The 14,503-nt window shown below is 50.6% G+C and overlaps 1 protein-coding gene across 1 annotated transcript in view; it reads right to left on the bottom strand.

Annotated features, from left to right (window-relative positions):
• Window positions 1-14,503, bottom strand: part of ZFHX3 (zinc finger homeobox 3) — a 110,865-nt gene that overhangs the window by 58,422 nt on the left and 37,940 nt on the right. Inside the window, 1 exon segment of the mRNA XM_032701105.1 lies at window positions 245-476. Within this exon segment, the coding sequence (XP_032556996.1) occupies window positions 245-476 (232 nt within the window).

Raw genomic sequence — 14,503 nt, 5'->3', positions numbered from 1 at the left:
ATTCCAGTGTTTAAGACAGCAACCTGAACCAACACACACGCTTCTACGTCCCAAACTTCTACATCCCAAATCCCACCTCAGGCAGGAGGGATTCCCATAATGTGTTTTTGATAAACCATAAGTGTCATCCCACAGCAGGGAAGAGAAACAGGAATGTCAACGAGCTTGTCACTGAACAGCACAGCAGGTCCGATGCCACTCACCCACCCCTGCGCCCCGCTCATGCCAGGGTGGCAGCACTCACCGGCCTCGGCAGCTGGACACTTCCGGATGGTGAAGATCTGCCCCAGATCCTCCTCTTCTTCAGGAAGACCTTTCTGTAGGCGCTGCAGCTTCCGGAGGCTTTCGCTCCGCTGGTGTTTCATGGAGCGCACGTGCTGGATGAGGTTCAGTTTGGCCTTGGTGGAGTAATTACAGAGGACACAGTGGTAGTAGCAGCTTTCACCTTCGACCCCGCTCTCGTGGTGCTGCAGGTGCTGTGGAGAACAAAGCAGAGAGATGTGAATGTCCTTTATTAGCCCCCATCCCCGAGTTAGTCCACTGTAAATTGCTAAAAGCCACCTAGGAATTAGTTAAGAAACCACGTTTTGACACAGACCCAGTGAGACCAAGCCTGCTTGTTCCCAAGGTACCATGTGCTCTCCTGCTGAGGAGCAAGAAAACCAAAACATGCTGAAATGGGCACAAAGCACAGATAGAGAAAGGCAAGATTATCTCCTTCAATGAGAGAAAGCACCAGACCCAGCACTAACACCTGCTTGTGACCCACATAGGGCTCATTCCTTCACACTCTTAGTTTGTCCTGGGAAGGGATCCAACTGCATGTCATACATAAAATTAAATTTGATAAATTCTAATGGAAAACTACAAAGAATAAAACCAAAGCAATACTAGAACACAACAAACCCATTAGATAGAGAGGTCCTGGAAGCAGTGTATTGAAGCAGAGTGCAGAGCCATCCTGTCCATCACCCAGCACTCCACTCCCTTGGACTGGGAAGGAAGCAGCAGCCTGGCTGGAAGATGTTTGTGACAGCAACCCAGGCTGAAGAGCCAACAGCGGGAATGCAGCCGGGCACCACTGTGAGGGCTCAGCACTTGGAAAAACCCTGGTCCCTCTCTGGAGCTGTGCTGTTGCAGCCAATACAGCTAATTCCAGAGTATTACACAGTGATTATTTGACAAAACCTACCAATCCTCTGGCACAGAGCTCTGTGCCACCAGGGAAACCAAGCATCATTTCATGGTCATGGACCCTGTGGATGTGGCAATTATTTCCTGGAACCAGAGGGCCATGCTGGCTGCCACAGCATGGCCGCTCTCCCTTTGGGCTGAAAGCAGGAGGTCACAGGAACTTTCCCAATTCCCACAGTAAGGACTTATCGCAAGCTGAGGAAAAAATGGATACCAAGGTGAAACAACATGAGAGACCCCTCAGCGAAAGCCAGTGGTGTTTCCATCCCACGCCTACACTTCAGCTGGGCAATAATACCTGCCAGCTCCAACCCCGAGACCTCTCTCTGTCTTTGTGTCATCTCATGGAACTCTTTCCTCACCACACACTTGGCCCAAGGCATGAGTACAGTGATTTGGGCATGATCTTGAGGTTTGTCAATCAAAATATTGCCTACGTGCAGCCAGGACCTTCTGGTAAAAATTCCGAGGCGTATTATCTCAGTTACAGCTGAGATAAGATTAAAGACACATATTACCCAGTGCTGTGTGCCTCGCTCACACGGAGGAAGGAGAGCCCTCTGAGTCTAGGAATGATTAAAAATAGGATATGAGCTGATGCTGAGGCTTCTGATTGGAAGGGTGAGGAAAGAGAATAAATGTATTCTAGATCTGGCTAATTAGACTAGCCTCTTTTGGGATCACGATGTATTTAATTAAATTCACTGTAATATTTGAAGAATCCACGAGGGCACTAATCCCACTGGTGCCCTCAAAAGATTTTTTGCTGTTTTCCCTCATAAGAACTTCTTCCTCCTCTCATTTCTATTGTTTGCATGTGTTACCCTCTTCCTGAGCCAGAGAAAGAGGAATGGCTTAAGGCATAAAAGGTCAGTGGGGCCATCGCGAGAGTCACATGCCCGGCTCACATGGCTCAGCCTTGCCAGCCCGGCTCCGTTGGGACCCCTGCCACAGTCCTCCCAGCCCCAACTTGCTGCAGGCCAGGCTCTGTCTCCAGGAGCCACACCAGACACATCCTCACCCTCACCAGCCACGAGGCACATTGGGGAAGCCCTGTCCTACAAACCCTGCGCTGGAGCTCGGGAAGTGCCCACGGGCTCAGCGGCAGCTTCTGCACGGAGGCAGAGAAAACCCCCAGTGAGCAATTAAGAGAAAAATCCGGTCACAGGTTCAAGGAAATATTAAGGACATGGTCTCTGTGGAACCAGAGGCACGCTCTGCAATGCCCTCATTTAAAAGGGGATTTTAGGAAAACATTTGTTTTAAACAGTTTAATAAACGTGTCTTATTTTCTGCTCTTCTTCTGCTTCCTCTCAAACCTTGTGCTGGGGTGATCTTCACCTGCCTGAAGTCCTGGAGGAATCACTGGCTGAGGGTACCACCACCACCAAGCCCAGGCTGGGCACAGCACCACATGCACCGGATCCACCTCATCCTCCAGCGGAGGAAGGGAGTAGCTCAGAGAAAGACAATGTGAGGGCCGAGCCAGTCTGAGCTGTGAGCTGCTGGAGGCAATAAAACGCTGGCCGAATACGTGTAGTTATTGCCCATCACACTGTTAAACTTCCCCCTTGTGAGAATTATCCATATCACAGGAAACAAATTCAAATATTAAACCAGAACCTTGTTAGAAGACAAATCAACTTGAAAATCAAAGACTATATTGTTCCAAGGAAACCCAACCAACTTCTGTCAGAGAACATTGATTTCTGCGAGTCCGGGGGGGTGTTTGCCCCTCCCTCTCCACGATAGGAAACTTCCAACATCTGGTTCTTCACGCATGGCATGCGAAATATTGATCAGGTTGAGTCAAAGCTCCACTTTAAATCAGAAACAGAGAAAGGAACGCTCTGATGGAAACCATACGGCTCACGAGTGCGGCTTCCCAGGGGACGCGGCTGTTCCTGTACGTACACCGGCCACGGCGCAACACTGCGCTGCTCCCAGCACCTATTCCCACACACACCACGCCAAATCCAGCCTGCCTGCCATGCAGGGACTGTGTGGGTGCCTGGGCAAGGCTGTGCTGTCACAGCAATCAGTGCAGGAGGGTCCCGCTCAGAGGTCTTGTCTCCTCTGTTTGCCCCCAGACCTGCCTGGGGACAGCGGGTGCGGCGCGGCCAGGGTGGCACAGAGACCAGTGCCAGCCGCGTGGCTGGGCTGACCCTGCCACGCCAATGGACTGACTGCCCAGCCCTCGCTCTTCAACATCTGGCTCAGAATTGTTTTCTTGTAATAAATAATAAATGCTCGCAGGGTATGACTACAGAAATCTAATTTTTAAACAAAGTAAGGAATGATGCTACAGTCAGTTCTTGTTTCTCTCCATCCTTCACATACTCCAAACTCTGTTTATTTTACCATCTCTCCTTTCCTGATCTCACACTGCTTCACCCACAGTACTTTACAATAATCATGGAATTTAACGTGACACTGTATCCCCCTGCCTGACTGCAGGCAGCCCCCTTCACCCCATGCCACAGACCTCATGATGTTTCTTGGAGTTCAGACTGTAGCACCCAGGACTGAGGCCCTGTGCTGCTGCTGTTACACACGTTAACAAACTCTCCTGAACACTTCTGTAGCTCTTTCTGCCATTCATGTTCACCCTTAATCTGATTTCTAAGAACTTTTCCACACCTTTTAAATTTTAAAAGATGTTAAATCTGTATCTGCTCAAAAACCTCTTCTGTGCAAAGTTTATTCAGCCATGGTGTAACGAGCTGAATTCTGATGGTGACAGGACAGAATGCCCCCAAAGCACTGCCAGGGGCATGGGGATTCTCCAATCCCTCTTTGCCATGTTTAGTGGCTCAGCTGCCATTCTGGGGGACATCTGACCTGTAACCCCAGCTCACCAGGGAGATGCAAAACCACTTTGAACTACCTCATGCTTTTGATGTTTATTATTCATTAGAAAAAGGCCCAATTTCTATGCAGTCTTAACCTCATCTTGCACAAAGCTTTCCCTTCAGAGGGCCATGAACATTGCTCAGGACAAGCACATGCTGACAGCACTGGGAATCTCTCAAGTCCCTGCACTGTGCTTGCAAGGGGAAACACCCCATCACAACCCTCAGGAGGTCTCGACGATACAAAAGCAGTAGAACATGTGAGAAAACTCTCTCCAGGCTTAAGGACAGCTCCTTCTTCTTCAGACCTCAACGGAACAACCAGTAGCAGAAATTCTGTCACTGCCCCAAGGACAGGCAGACAGTGCTCCCCGGCTTGAATCCCCCACACATGTCCAGGTTTCAGTGGGCAGGAAAAGCAGCTGAGGTAACAGGTCTAGGGGCCAGAACCAAAGTGGGAAAATAACCTCATGAACGTTATGCAGCAGAGAACCAGCACAAACAAAAGGAACAACTTTCCTCACCTCCAGCTGTGACAGGACCCTCAGTCACAGCCCCCTGGATCCTCAGTTGAGAGCACCCCAGGGCTGCACAAAGCCTGTTGGGGATGCCCCAGCCAGTCTTCCATCCTCCTGTTTGCACAAACATCCTCTTCCTCATCGCTCTGACCGCTCCATATGGCCAGGTGGTGTGTGGGTCATTGATAAACAGTCTGGAGAAACCTCCTCTACATCACTTCCGAGCACTCTCACATCACAGGACACCCTGCCATGAAACCAGAGGCCACTCCACTACTCAGAGCTTCTTTAAAAAACAGTTGTCAGATTTCAGCTTTTTTTGGAGGAGGTTTTCTCCACATGTAACACTCTTCCTACCTCTGAGCTCCGTCAGGATGGGTAAAGTTAGTGATTTCAAACAATTGACATATGCAGTTGAGGACGAAGGAGCCAAAAATCTGCTGGAGGGTCACAAAAGCCACAGAAAGGAGCAGCACTGCAGACATGCACCAGGCTTCCTCCTGCAAGAACTGATGTCTGTGCAGCACCAGTGACCAGAACCAGCACCACAGAATCAGGGAGCACCTCAGCAGTTACTCAGAGAGGTGACCCAAGCCTGGGAGGTGCTGGAGTCACTTCAACCCCACCAGCACATCTGCAGGGCAGGAGGACGCCCATAGACTGACACTTCCTTGGGGTGAAGTCAGACAGGGGTAATTAGTCACAGGCTTGTAGGAAACGTTTCAGGTGCCAGTAAGGACCATGCCTTGTGACAACCACACCCCCGGGGAGAGGGACAGGACATGACCCTTACAGACAGAGCTGGAGAGGGGCTATGGGTCACCATGGAAAGGGACCCGACCCCGCCGCAGAACCTCAGAGGCCTCCCACCGAGCATCTCTTGGCCCCCGTGTGCCTCTGATCTGCTGCACAAGATAAATCACACAGCTCTGCAAGAGAAGAATCTGAATTTTTAATGAAAGTCATGTGGAGTGCAGCTGCCTGATCCTGCTCTGTTCCAAGTACTTCATAAAAGTCAGGGCTAGCTATCCGTCTTGCTCTCCTTTCACACCTGCAGCCCTGGCTGGAATTTCCTGGAGCCGAGGAGCCGCAGGCGGCCACGGTACACAGCGGGACACCCGCTGCCTGTGCACAGGGAGGGCTGGAGAGCCTGCAGTCACCCCCGCCCCCTGAAAGGGGGGGAAAATTGATTCTGCATCCAGCAGGTTCAAAAGCTGAACTTCTGCTCTTTTGTATCCACTGACATCCTGAATTGTTCACTGCTTCCAAAGGAGCAGTGTTACAAACCATTCCCTCCCCAGTCTCCCAGCTCTGTGCATCACAGCTCTGCAGCGCAGTGCCAGCGGTGGATTCGGGCTTATGTGCCCCCAAGTTTCTGCAGCTCAGCTTGTGGTGAATGGTCTCTGACCCTCATTTTAATCTCCAAGAGGCCAAAAATGTAGCACTCCCCTCCTGCCACAGAGGCTGAGGTACTGATCCAAGTCCCCAGGTCACACAGAAAGGCCTTGAAGAACAGTCCCAAATGCCCCCCCTCACCCCTACACCTCCCTGGATCTGTATTTTCCAAGCCCTCCAGCCCTGCCTGGTATTAAATGAATGCCACAGATGCTCTCCTTGCCAGCCATGAGCCTGGTGCTCACTGTGCTGTGAGGCTTTTGGGTTCCCCCATACACGACCCCAAAAGCCACCCAGCAAACTGGGTTTGCTCCACCAGCCCTTGAAGTCTCATTAAAAGCCAAATATTGCTCAGCCTAAGGATGGAGAGCTCAGCATGGATTTTACTGAACGTTAATCAACCAGCAAGCGTAGCCAGCAAACTCTGTGGCACTTTAACTTTAAATAATGCAATAATTATTGAATTTCCTTTTTATAACCGAAGTGCTGGAATGTAAACAATGGGCTGTAATTGCAGGAAGGAGGGATCAATAGAGGCAATCGTTTTCAGCCATGTTAATTGTAAATACAATTGCTCCAAGATGTCAGCCTCGTTCTTCTCGCTCCCAGAATCATCCTAACGGATGACAGAGTCCACTTTCCCTTACAGCTGTTCGCTCCTTTAAGAGGTTCTCAATCAGGTCTGATCAATCTGTCAAGATAATGCATGGAGTAAGTAAGACTCTTCCAACACAAGCTCCAATCAATAGCCTGGACCTGCTTAATGAGGAGGGGCTAAAGCCCAGGGGGAGGCACAGTCCCCAGCTCCTGTTTGGCTCCAGCAGCCAACTTCTTCACGGGTCTTGGAGCAGCTCCTAACGAGGACATTGTTTATTGCTGCCCGTGATGAGCAGCATCCCCACACACCCACAGTTCCCAGGGTCCGCGGGCAGAGAACGACAGAGGTTAACAGAAAGCATAAGCCAAGAAAGCTTGAACTTCTATTCACATCCCCACCTTTTTAACTGTGCAACAGACCTGAAGACACTAACTAATTATTCCTTAGAAGAGATCCCCAAAGATGTAAAATCTGTGTGGGACCACTGAAAGCCAAGAGGATCGCTAAGACTCCTTCCGTGGACTCCAGGAAGGACAAAGTCCATGGTGGAGCCAGCGCTGGCCCAGCTGTGCCTTCCAGCCCTGGGGAAGGAACAGTGGGATGCCAGCTGGAAACCTCTTGAGGGAGGGAAGAGATGCCAAGAGAGGTGAGGGAGTGGCCAGATGCCGTTCTTCAGCTGTAGTACCTAACTCTGGTAGCACGGGTATCCCTTGCACACCTGGACACTATGCCGTGTGCTCGCTGAGCAGCTCAGAGAGGGGGAAAAGGGATAGGTCTGACTGCACCTGGGCTCCTCCTACAGCATCAAACTTTCTCTTCTTCCATGGACTGTGCTACCAGAGCTGCTGGCAGAACAGATCCACTGTTAGGCAACTTCAACTTCAGAGAATTTTTCCAGATCCCCGAAACTCCCCCCGCCTGGGAGACCTGGCGCAAGTGCTGCTGTACGTGGAGATGCACACAGGAGTGTGAGTATCGATCCTGCTAATTATAGTGCTAAAATCAAAGCACAACGAGAGTACATTTCCTATCAGCTGGCCTGGTAAGTGCTTGCCCTCAACCCTGCATGCTCCCACCCAGCTGTGGCTCTGCCATGGGACCCACAACAGCCCTGCAAGGCATGTCTGCTGCTCACCTGGGCACCTCTGACCAACAGGAACAAACAAACAAACTTCACACAAAGTGACCTCTCCCACTGCCAGGGAGGTTGTGAGGGATGTCACCCAGAGTCAGCCTCACCCAGCAGCTCCTGCAGAGCAGCACAGAATTGTGAAGGGTGGAGCTCCTCTTGCAACTTAACCAAAACCTGAACTGGGGACATTCTGCTCCTCAGAAAGTGTACAGTTTCATCACTTTATATTTCCATGGATGTTGTCATCCCTGAAGAAATCTGTCAGAAAAAGCTGTACTTCTGTCTGCAGGCACTGTTCGGACAAGTAACAGCATGGAGTGAAAAAACAGCAAGGTAAATTTGTGCCATAATGCAGCAACGTCACCAAGGAAGAGGCTCAGGGCTTCCAGCCCACTCCTTTCTCAGTTCTGGGCCAGCAAGGAGCTGAGGAATTCAAGGAGCATCATCTTTCCAGGGTTAGGAAAGAAAGAGGGTAAGACCAGCTGAAGGTGAAGACAAGACAGTAACCACAAGCAGAACCCATGATGTCACTGCCCAGACCTTTTTAACAATTTTGTACATCTACTTGAAAATAATCAGTTCAGTGTGAGTTTTTAAGCTGGTGAACACTCAGGTGAACTAGAGGAGCCTGGGAATATGGAAAAGCACCGGATAAAAGGCAAATTATGTATAAAAAGGGCTGGAGGAACCTGGAAAGACAGCGGGATCAAAATCTGTTGCCCATATTGTAATTATATAGCTGCTGAGTGATTGAAAAAGGCTTTCCATAACACAGATCCAGGCTAAGACTCTCCATAGCAGTGATGTTTTATTTCTCCAGCAGCGATGGGAACGATCCCTACGTTACGTGTGAGGGCTCTCCAAGGAGGCCTCCGACTCAACACACATCTGGTCTTATGTTGGTAAGCAGCTCAGACTAACCACCCAACACTCTCTCTATGTGTGGAGCCAGCTGTAAGAATTCAATTGAAATGTACTTTTTCCCATATTAAGTCTTTTGGAAAAGAACCACCGGTCTCTAAAGGAAAAGCCTGAGGACTGTCTGACACCACTGTGCTCCTCCCCATGCCCTGAAGCGAGGTGTACCAGCCAAGTGCACCCAGGTATGCCAGTCCCCCTTCCATCCTGCCTGGCTCCAGGTGCCCCATCAACTGCAGGTAGAACCCCAGCAGTGAGTCAGAGAAGCGCTGTGGAAGTGAGGTCCTTCTGGAGGCATTGAAGGACTGGAGGGACAGAGGGGATCCCCCATGTACAGTGAGGGACTGTTGTAATAATTGCGCCATGAAACCATGTGGAAACTCACCTGAGCTCACATTATTTAATAAAACACTACAGAACACAGATAACTCCCTTCACCCAGGATTTATGTTTCATCCATCTCTGGAGAAGTTGTGATGAACTGAAGCTTTCCTTGTTTCCTATCACTTCTTTATACTTCCTACAGCGCTGCACCACCCTGACCTCCCAGCTGATAACCAACAATAACAACAACAATACACAAGACAATTTTAAATCCTCTCCATAAATCAAAGAATATCAATATGGAAGAGATGGAGGACACAGCCTCCTGGCACAGAAGCCAACAGGGATGCCAACAGAAGAACAAGAGACCCAGCTCATCCTTTGCCCACAGTCCACAGTAAGGATTTTCAAGAGCAGGGATATGGGAGAAGGGAGAAGCAAAGGAAGGGGCAATAGACTAGTATGACAGAATGGAAGCAGGAAAGAGGAAATACATATATATATATATAAAAAAAAATATTGCTTGAGTCTTGAAGGTGAGATTAAAAACCGATACAGCCAGGGAATGCACCCTCAGAGGAAACAGCCCTTCTCCAGAGGGCACCAAGCTGGGCAGCCAGAGCACAACTTTTGAGGCAGATGTTGTGCATCAGCCTACCCTGAACACAGGGACAGGAGCACCAGCTGATTTCAGACGACGCTATGAAGGTGAGTTCATTAAGTGTCTGTGAAACACAAACAGAACACAGAGCACCATGGAAATGCCCATGAGAAAATAAATAATTCTTCATTCAGTGAAAGCTTTGGATTGTATTAGACAAAGCCTGGGGCATGTAATGAAAGAGGAAGATAAAAAAGAAATGGAATAATTACTCACAGAATGAGGCAAGAATCCTGCTGCAAAAATATGTATGGGACTACTTATAATTAAGAACTAAAATAATATCTGCACACAAAGGGCTGAATTAAGGCAACCTGCTACTTCCTATGTTCTACATGGCTGTGAGGGCTTCATGAACCCACCGGACACTAATGTGTCCTAAAAACTGTGTACAGAAATTCAGGCCATTCTCCCTTGCCCTACGCTCCTGAGCACTACTCTGTAAAGAAACCTACTAAGTTCTTGGGCACGAAAGGCCTTCAGAACACAGCCGCCTCAAAATTTAACCAGGAGACCTCTCCAGTCCTTGGGCATGCAATGTTTCCCAGCACACCTGGTTTCCACGAGGAAGGACATGTCAACGGCCCACAGCAATCCACAGCAGCAGAACTGTCTGCCCTCACGGATTCCCTACGCGGCCTCCAGCAGTTTGCAGCCTATGAACAGTTGGGTTTGCTGCTCTAAATTTTCTGTGTGTACCTAAAACCTAATTCACTGTAGTATAATTCTGCAGAGGGATCTAAAAGAGACCAGAATGGCTCTGAGCATTGGCTGTAGCTGTTCCCTCCAAGACAGACAACAACAATGGAAACATAAAGTGTGTGGAATGGGAGGCAAACCGAGCAAACCTAAGATGATAATGTCCTCTGTGCTTTGGTGCTTCCTTGGTTCACATGTATCTGCATCCACCTGCATTGCCTACACGGGTACAGAAACTCCTGGGAAAAGCCAGGCACGTATTTATGGTTTTAGCAATTCTGGATCTGCAATCCCAGTGGGACAGTCTGCAGAGACACACAAAGGGTAAACGATAAATACCACAGAGGTAGCTCTGATCAGCATTAGGAGCATGTACCAACCACTCCCAATTTAGAAATAAAAGGGAAGCAGCAAAACCATTTTTGGGAGGAGCATCCACTCACATTAGAGAAGTGTAAGGAGATGACAGATTTCTAAACCCTGTTTATGAAATTGCATGTGTAACTCTGGTTACTCCAGCAGCCCACAGATTCTCATTTCTGGCTAATCCCCCTGCCCAGCCCGGAGGTCAGACACTTTGACAGGCTATCTGGGCACTGCAGTGCATGCACCAGAAAATCCAGGTCAGAGCCAAGGAGGTAAGAAAAACATAACAGCAAGGTTCCTGCTTTGTGGGACCATAAGAAACACACAGAGGCAGCCAGACCTGTCCATGACAGAGCCCCCATGACATGAAAATACCATCTACAGGACTCCAAAGCCTTTAAATCTCTCCCACCTAGGGTCACAACGTGCCCAATAAGCTGCTCTGGGACAGTCAGTCCCTTCTCCAGAAGGGGAGAAAGGACTTCCAGCATCTGCTCCATTTCTGGCAATGATGCCGGTGATCAAAAGCCAAGCTAGGTACTGTCCTTCATCCACGGTTGGGTCCTGGACTCAGCAGCAGGTACCACAGCACCTGCACCTGCAGCCATCCCCAAAGTACAACCACAGCCCTAATACAACACACCTGTAGGTACACCCCAGAGCTATGGAACAGTCCCATGAATGCTGTGGGCACCGTGATGGAAATCAGATTTCTCAACTGGGACACCTTCTTTCTGGCTCTGTGCTGGAGAGGAGGTGAGTCTCACCTGAAGGCATGAAGGCATCTCCCCAGGAGAGCACCCGCCCTCTGCTGACCCTGCCTCGGGACACGCTTTCCACTGGCACACATAAGAAGACAACAACAATATCTGGACCAGTTTTCAAAAAAACTGGAATGGAAGGCTGATCCAAACTGTCAGGACCTGCTGAATCAGGAGTTTCTCTGCAGCACAGGCTGGGGGGCGGGAGGACAGCTAGATGGGGATAGGGCTGTGAGGAGACCCAGCAGGAACCAGACAAGGTGACAGACACAGCTCCTGCAGCTGGCCTGGAGACACCAGTAATGGGGAGCAGAGAAGTCTCTCGCAGACGTGGCCAGCTCTCGCCCCACGGAGGGGCAGGGAAGCAGTCGCACGCAGAGGGACCCAGGGGACACAGCAGGACTCTGCGGGGTCTCTGGGCTGTCCGAGCCCGCAGCCGTGGGGTGCTCTGAGGCAGCCGTGGCTGTGCACGCCTTGAGCCTGGTGCCGGAGCTGCAGACCTGTGCCAGGCACGCTTGCTGCTGCCGGGAGACAAGCACTGTGCTCCTTCCCCACCAAAACCCCCGAGGCCTCCCGCGTGTGCGCTAACCACAGCCCTTTGAGAGGCTCGTGTATTTACAAACTGAGGCATGTTGAAATCAAAGGGGATACCATATGACATAATTCACATTAAAATGTCAACAGGCTGACAATTTATAGAGTCAATCCACTGGAGGTGGGGAGAACTAAGACGCGGTAATTGTTTAATTCCCGCTTAAACCAACAGCAGCTTCACCTCAAAGCGGGGCTGTGTGCAGGGCCTCTGGCTGCTGTCAGCCCCGGTGCCAGCCTGGCCCTCGGCCAGCATGGAGGCAGCGGCCTCAACCATTCATCCGCACTGGGCACGGGATGTGGGATGCTGCTCCAACAAGTGCAGCTCCAGCCCACCCCATAGCAATATTCACCATCAGCACAAGGACAACCGGTTTTTCAGGAAGTCAGAGTCCCTGTGGTCAGGGACGACACCAGGGCACGGCACACCTCCTCCTGAGGGACACACTGGGTGAGCCCTCCAAGGGCACCAGTGAAAGAACGAACTCACCCAGTGCTTGGCACCACACGGCCCTGACCCTGCTGGGACCTGCCAGCACTGCATCAGGGGAACAAGGGAGGTATGGAGTGTCCCAGCCACAAACCCCCTCCAGGGCACATGTGAGCTTTTTACCCCAGGTAGATGGTAGCAGCTTTGCCCATGTCAAAATCAAATTTTGTGAGACACAGCACTGGCCCCCTCAGCATGCTGACATCCCCTGCCCACAGACAGGTTGCTAGCAACGTCTTGTAGCCTGCAATAAAGTATAAGGAAGGCGGGAGAGGGAAATGTGCACCACTGGGAGAAATGTTACCTGGATAAACCACAGCCAATAAATTTTCTATAAATGCCAGCTAATGCTGTCCCTTGGAGAGTGCTGGGCAGGGACCGCTGGGCTCCAGAGCCCTCGGCACAGCCTGGCTGTCTGTACATAACAGTAACACCTCATTCTCTCTTCTACCTCATTAACTGAAACGCATTAAAACAAGTGTGCACTGGGAGCAGCAAATGAGACTGTTAAACCAAGCTGATATAATCCTCATCAGCTGTGGGAAATGAGCACACATCCATTACGCTGACTCAAACCGCCAAACTGCGATTCACTGAGGATGTTGAGACCCCAAGAAGACACTCTCCCCCCCCACCCAGCTGTACCTCTCCCAAAACCAGGTAGCTCAACCACTGCCTCTAGCACTGTCTCACGGGGTACGTTCAGAGCGCTGCGGTCGCATTCCTGTTCCAGCAGCTCCCCCCAAGTACAGAGCTGGGGGCCCTGGTCCGCACTGCAGCCAGTGCTGTACGAGTCCACTGTGCCCAGAAGGAATCTGCTCAGTGAGAAGACTCTGACTCTGTTAGTATCAGAGTGGAATAAAAGGCCAAGGCAGCAGAGCAAACACAGAACATGAGACGTTTCCCAATCCCAATCTCAAATGGGGACATTGCCATGCAGGTGACAGCATGTGACAACTGCAGGGTTGGCCTCAGGTGACTGACACATGTTCGCACCCTGCCTGAATGGTACCAGCCTGAAGAACAGCACAATGAGGGGGAATATACCACAGCATCTACGTATAAAACTCCCAGTGCTGACACCAGTGTGGTGTCCATGGGTGTTCCCACCCCCCCAGGCTGGTGGCCAGATGTACATGGATTTTGAATTGGGGGCGTCTCAGCAGAGGCGACAAGAGCTGTCACACAGTGACCACTGACTTTCCAGCATGCAGGACCAGCTCCACAAGAGGATATGGAACTGCTCCCTTCTCCTGGGTGTCCACCAGGAATGACCCTGCCCTAATGAGTGAAGACTCACTCAAAATATTGGAGAAACGTTCATTTTGCCTCTCTCAAGAAGGCAGAGCAGGGAGCAGAGTCTTCCTGACGCTGCAGGAACCGGACAGACCACATTCACCTCAGACAGACAGCAGCTTCATGCTCTCCACAGCCTTGGGTTTGAACTATTGACCTCACTGGAGCAGCTCAGGTTTCCAAACTCTCTTTTCCTCACACCAAGCACTGATGAGGCAGGGACAGGGTCCCTCTGCCTCGCCCCTGGCCCTGTGGTGGGACAGGGTCCCCTCTGCCTCGCCCTCATACTCACAGCAAGAATGTAAACAACCCCTTTAACCTCATAGCTGCTATTCCGAGTTTTTAACCCAACACAGAGATACTACATGGTGTTTCCCTCCAAGTGAAGCGGGTGCACAGCACAGCCCAGACTGGGCTCCCTGGGACTTACTCCTCCCTATGGAACAGGACACCCTGGGGTCTCCCCGGCAGCTCCCAGCAGCCTGCTCAGGCATTTTGAACGGGGGTCCATGAAGTCTGTTTAACCAGCATGATGTGTGCAACAGAATCACAAAGAACAGGCATTTAAAGTGACATCTGTTGGATTAATTAGCTGTGTAATTAGCCTCCCCTCTGTGGAGACAGCTTTGTTACTGCTGCCTGAAACTTCCCCAGGTGATTCTCTCTGTATCCATCCTCCAAGCATGGGGAGGAGCGATGTGGGTGGAA

Source organism: Chiroxiphia lanceolata, chromosome 13 (genome assembly GCF_009829145.1).
Source record: "Chiroxiphia lanceolata isolate bChiLan1 chromosome 13, bChiLan1.pri, whole genome shotgun sequence".
Classification (NCBI taxonomy): domain Eukaryota; kingdom Metazoa; phylum Chordata; class Aves; order Passeriformes; family Pipridae; genus Chiroxiphia; species Chiroxiphia lanceolata.
This window is presented reverse-complemented; position numbering and strand designations above follow the sequence as displayed.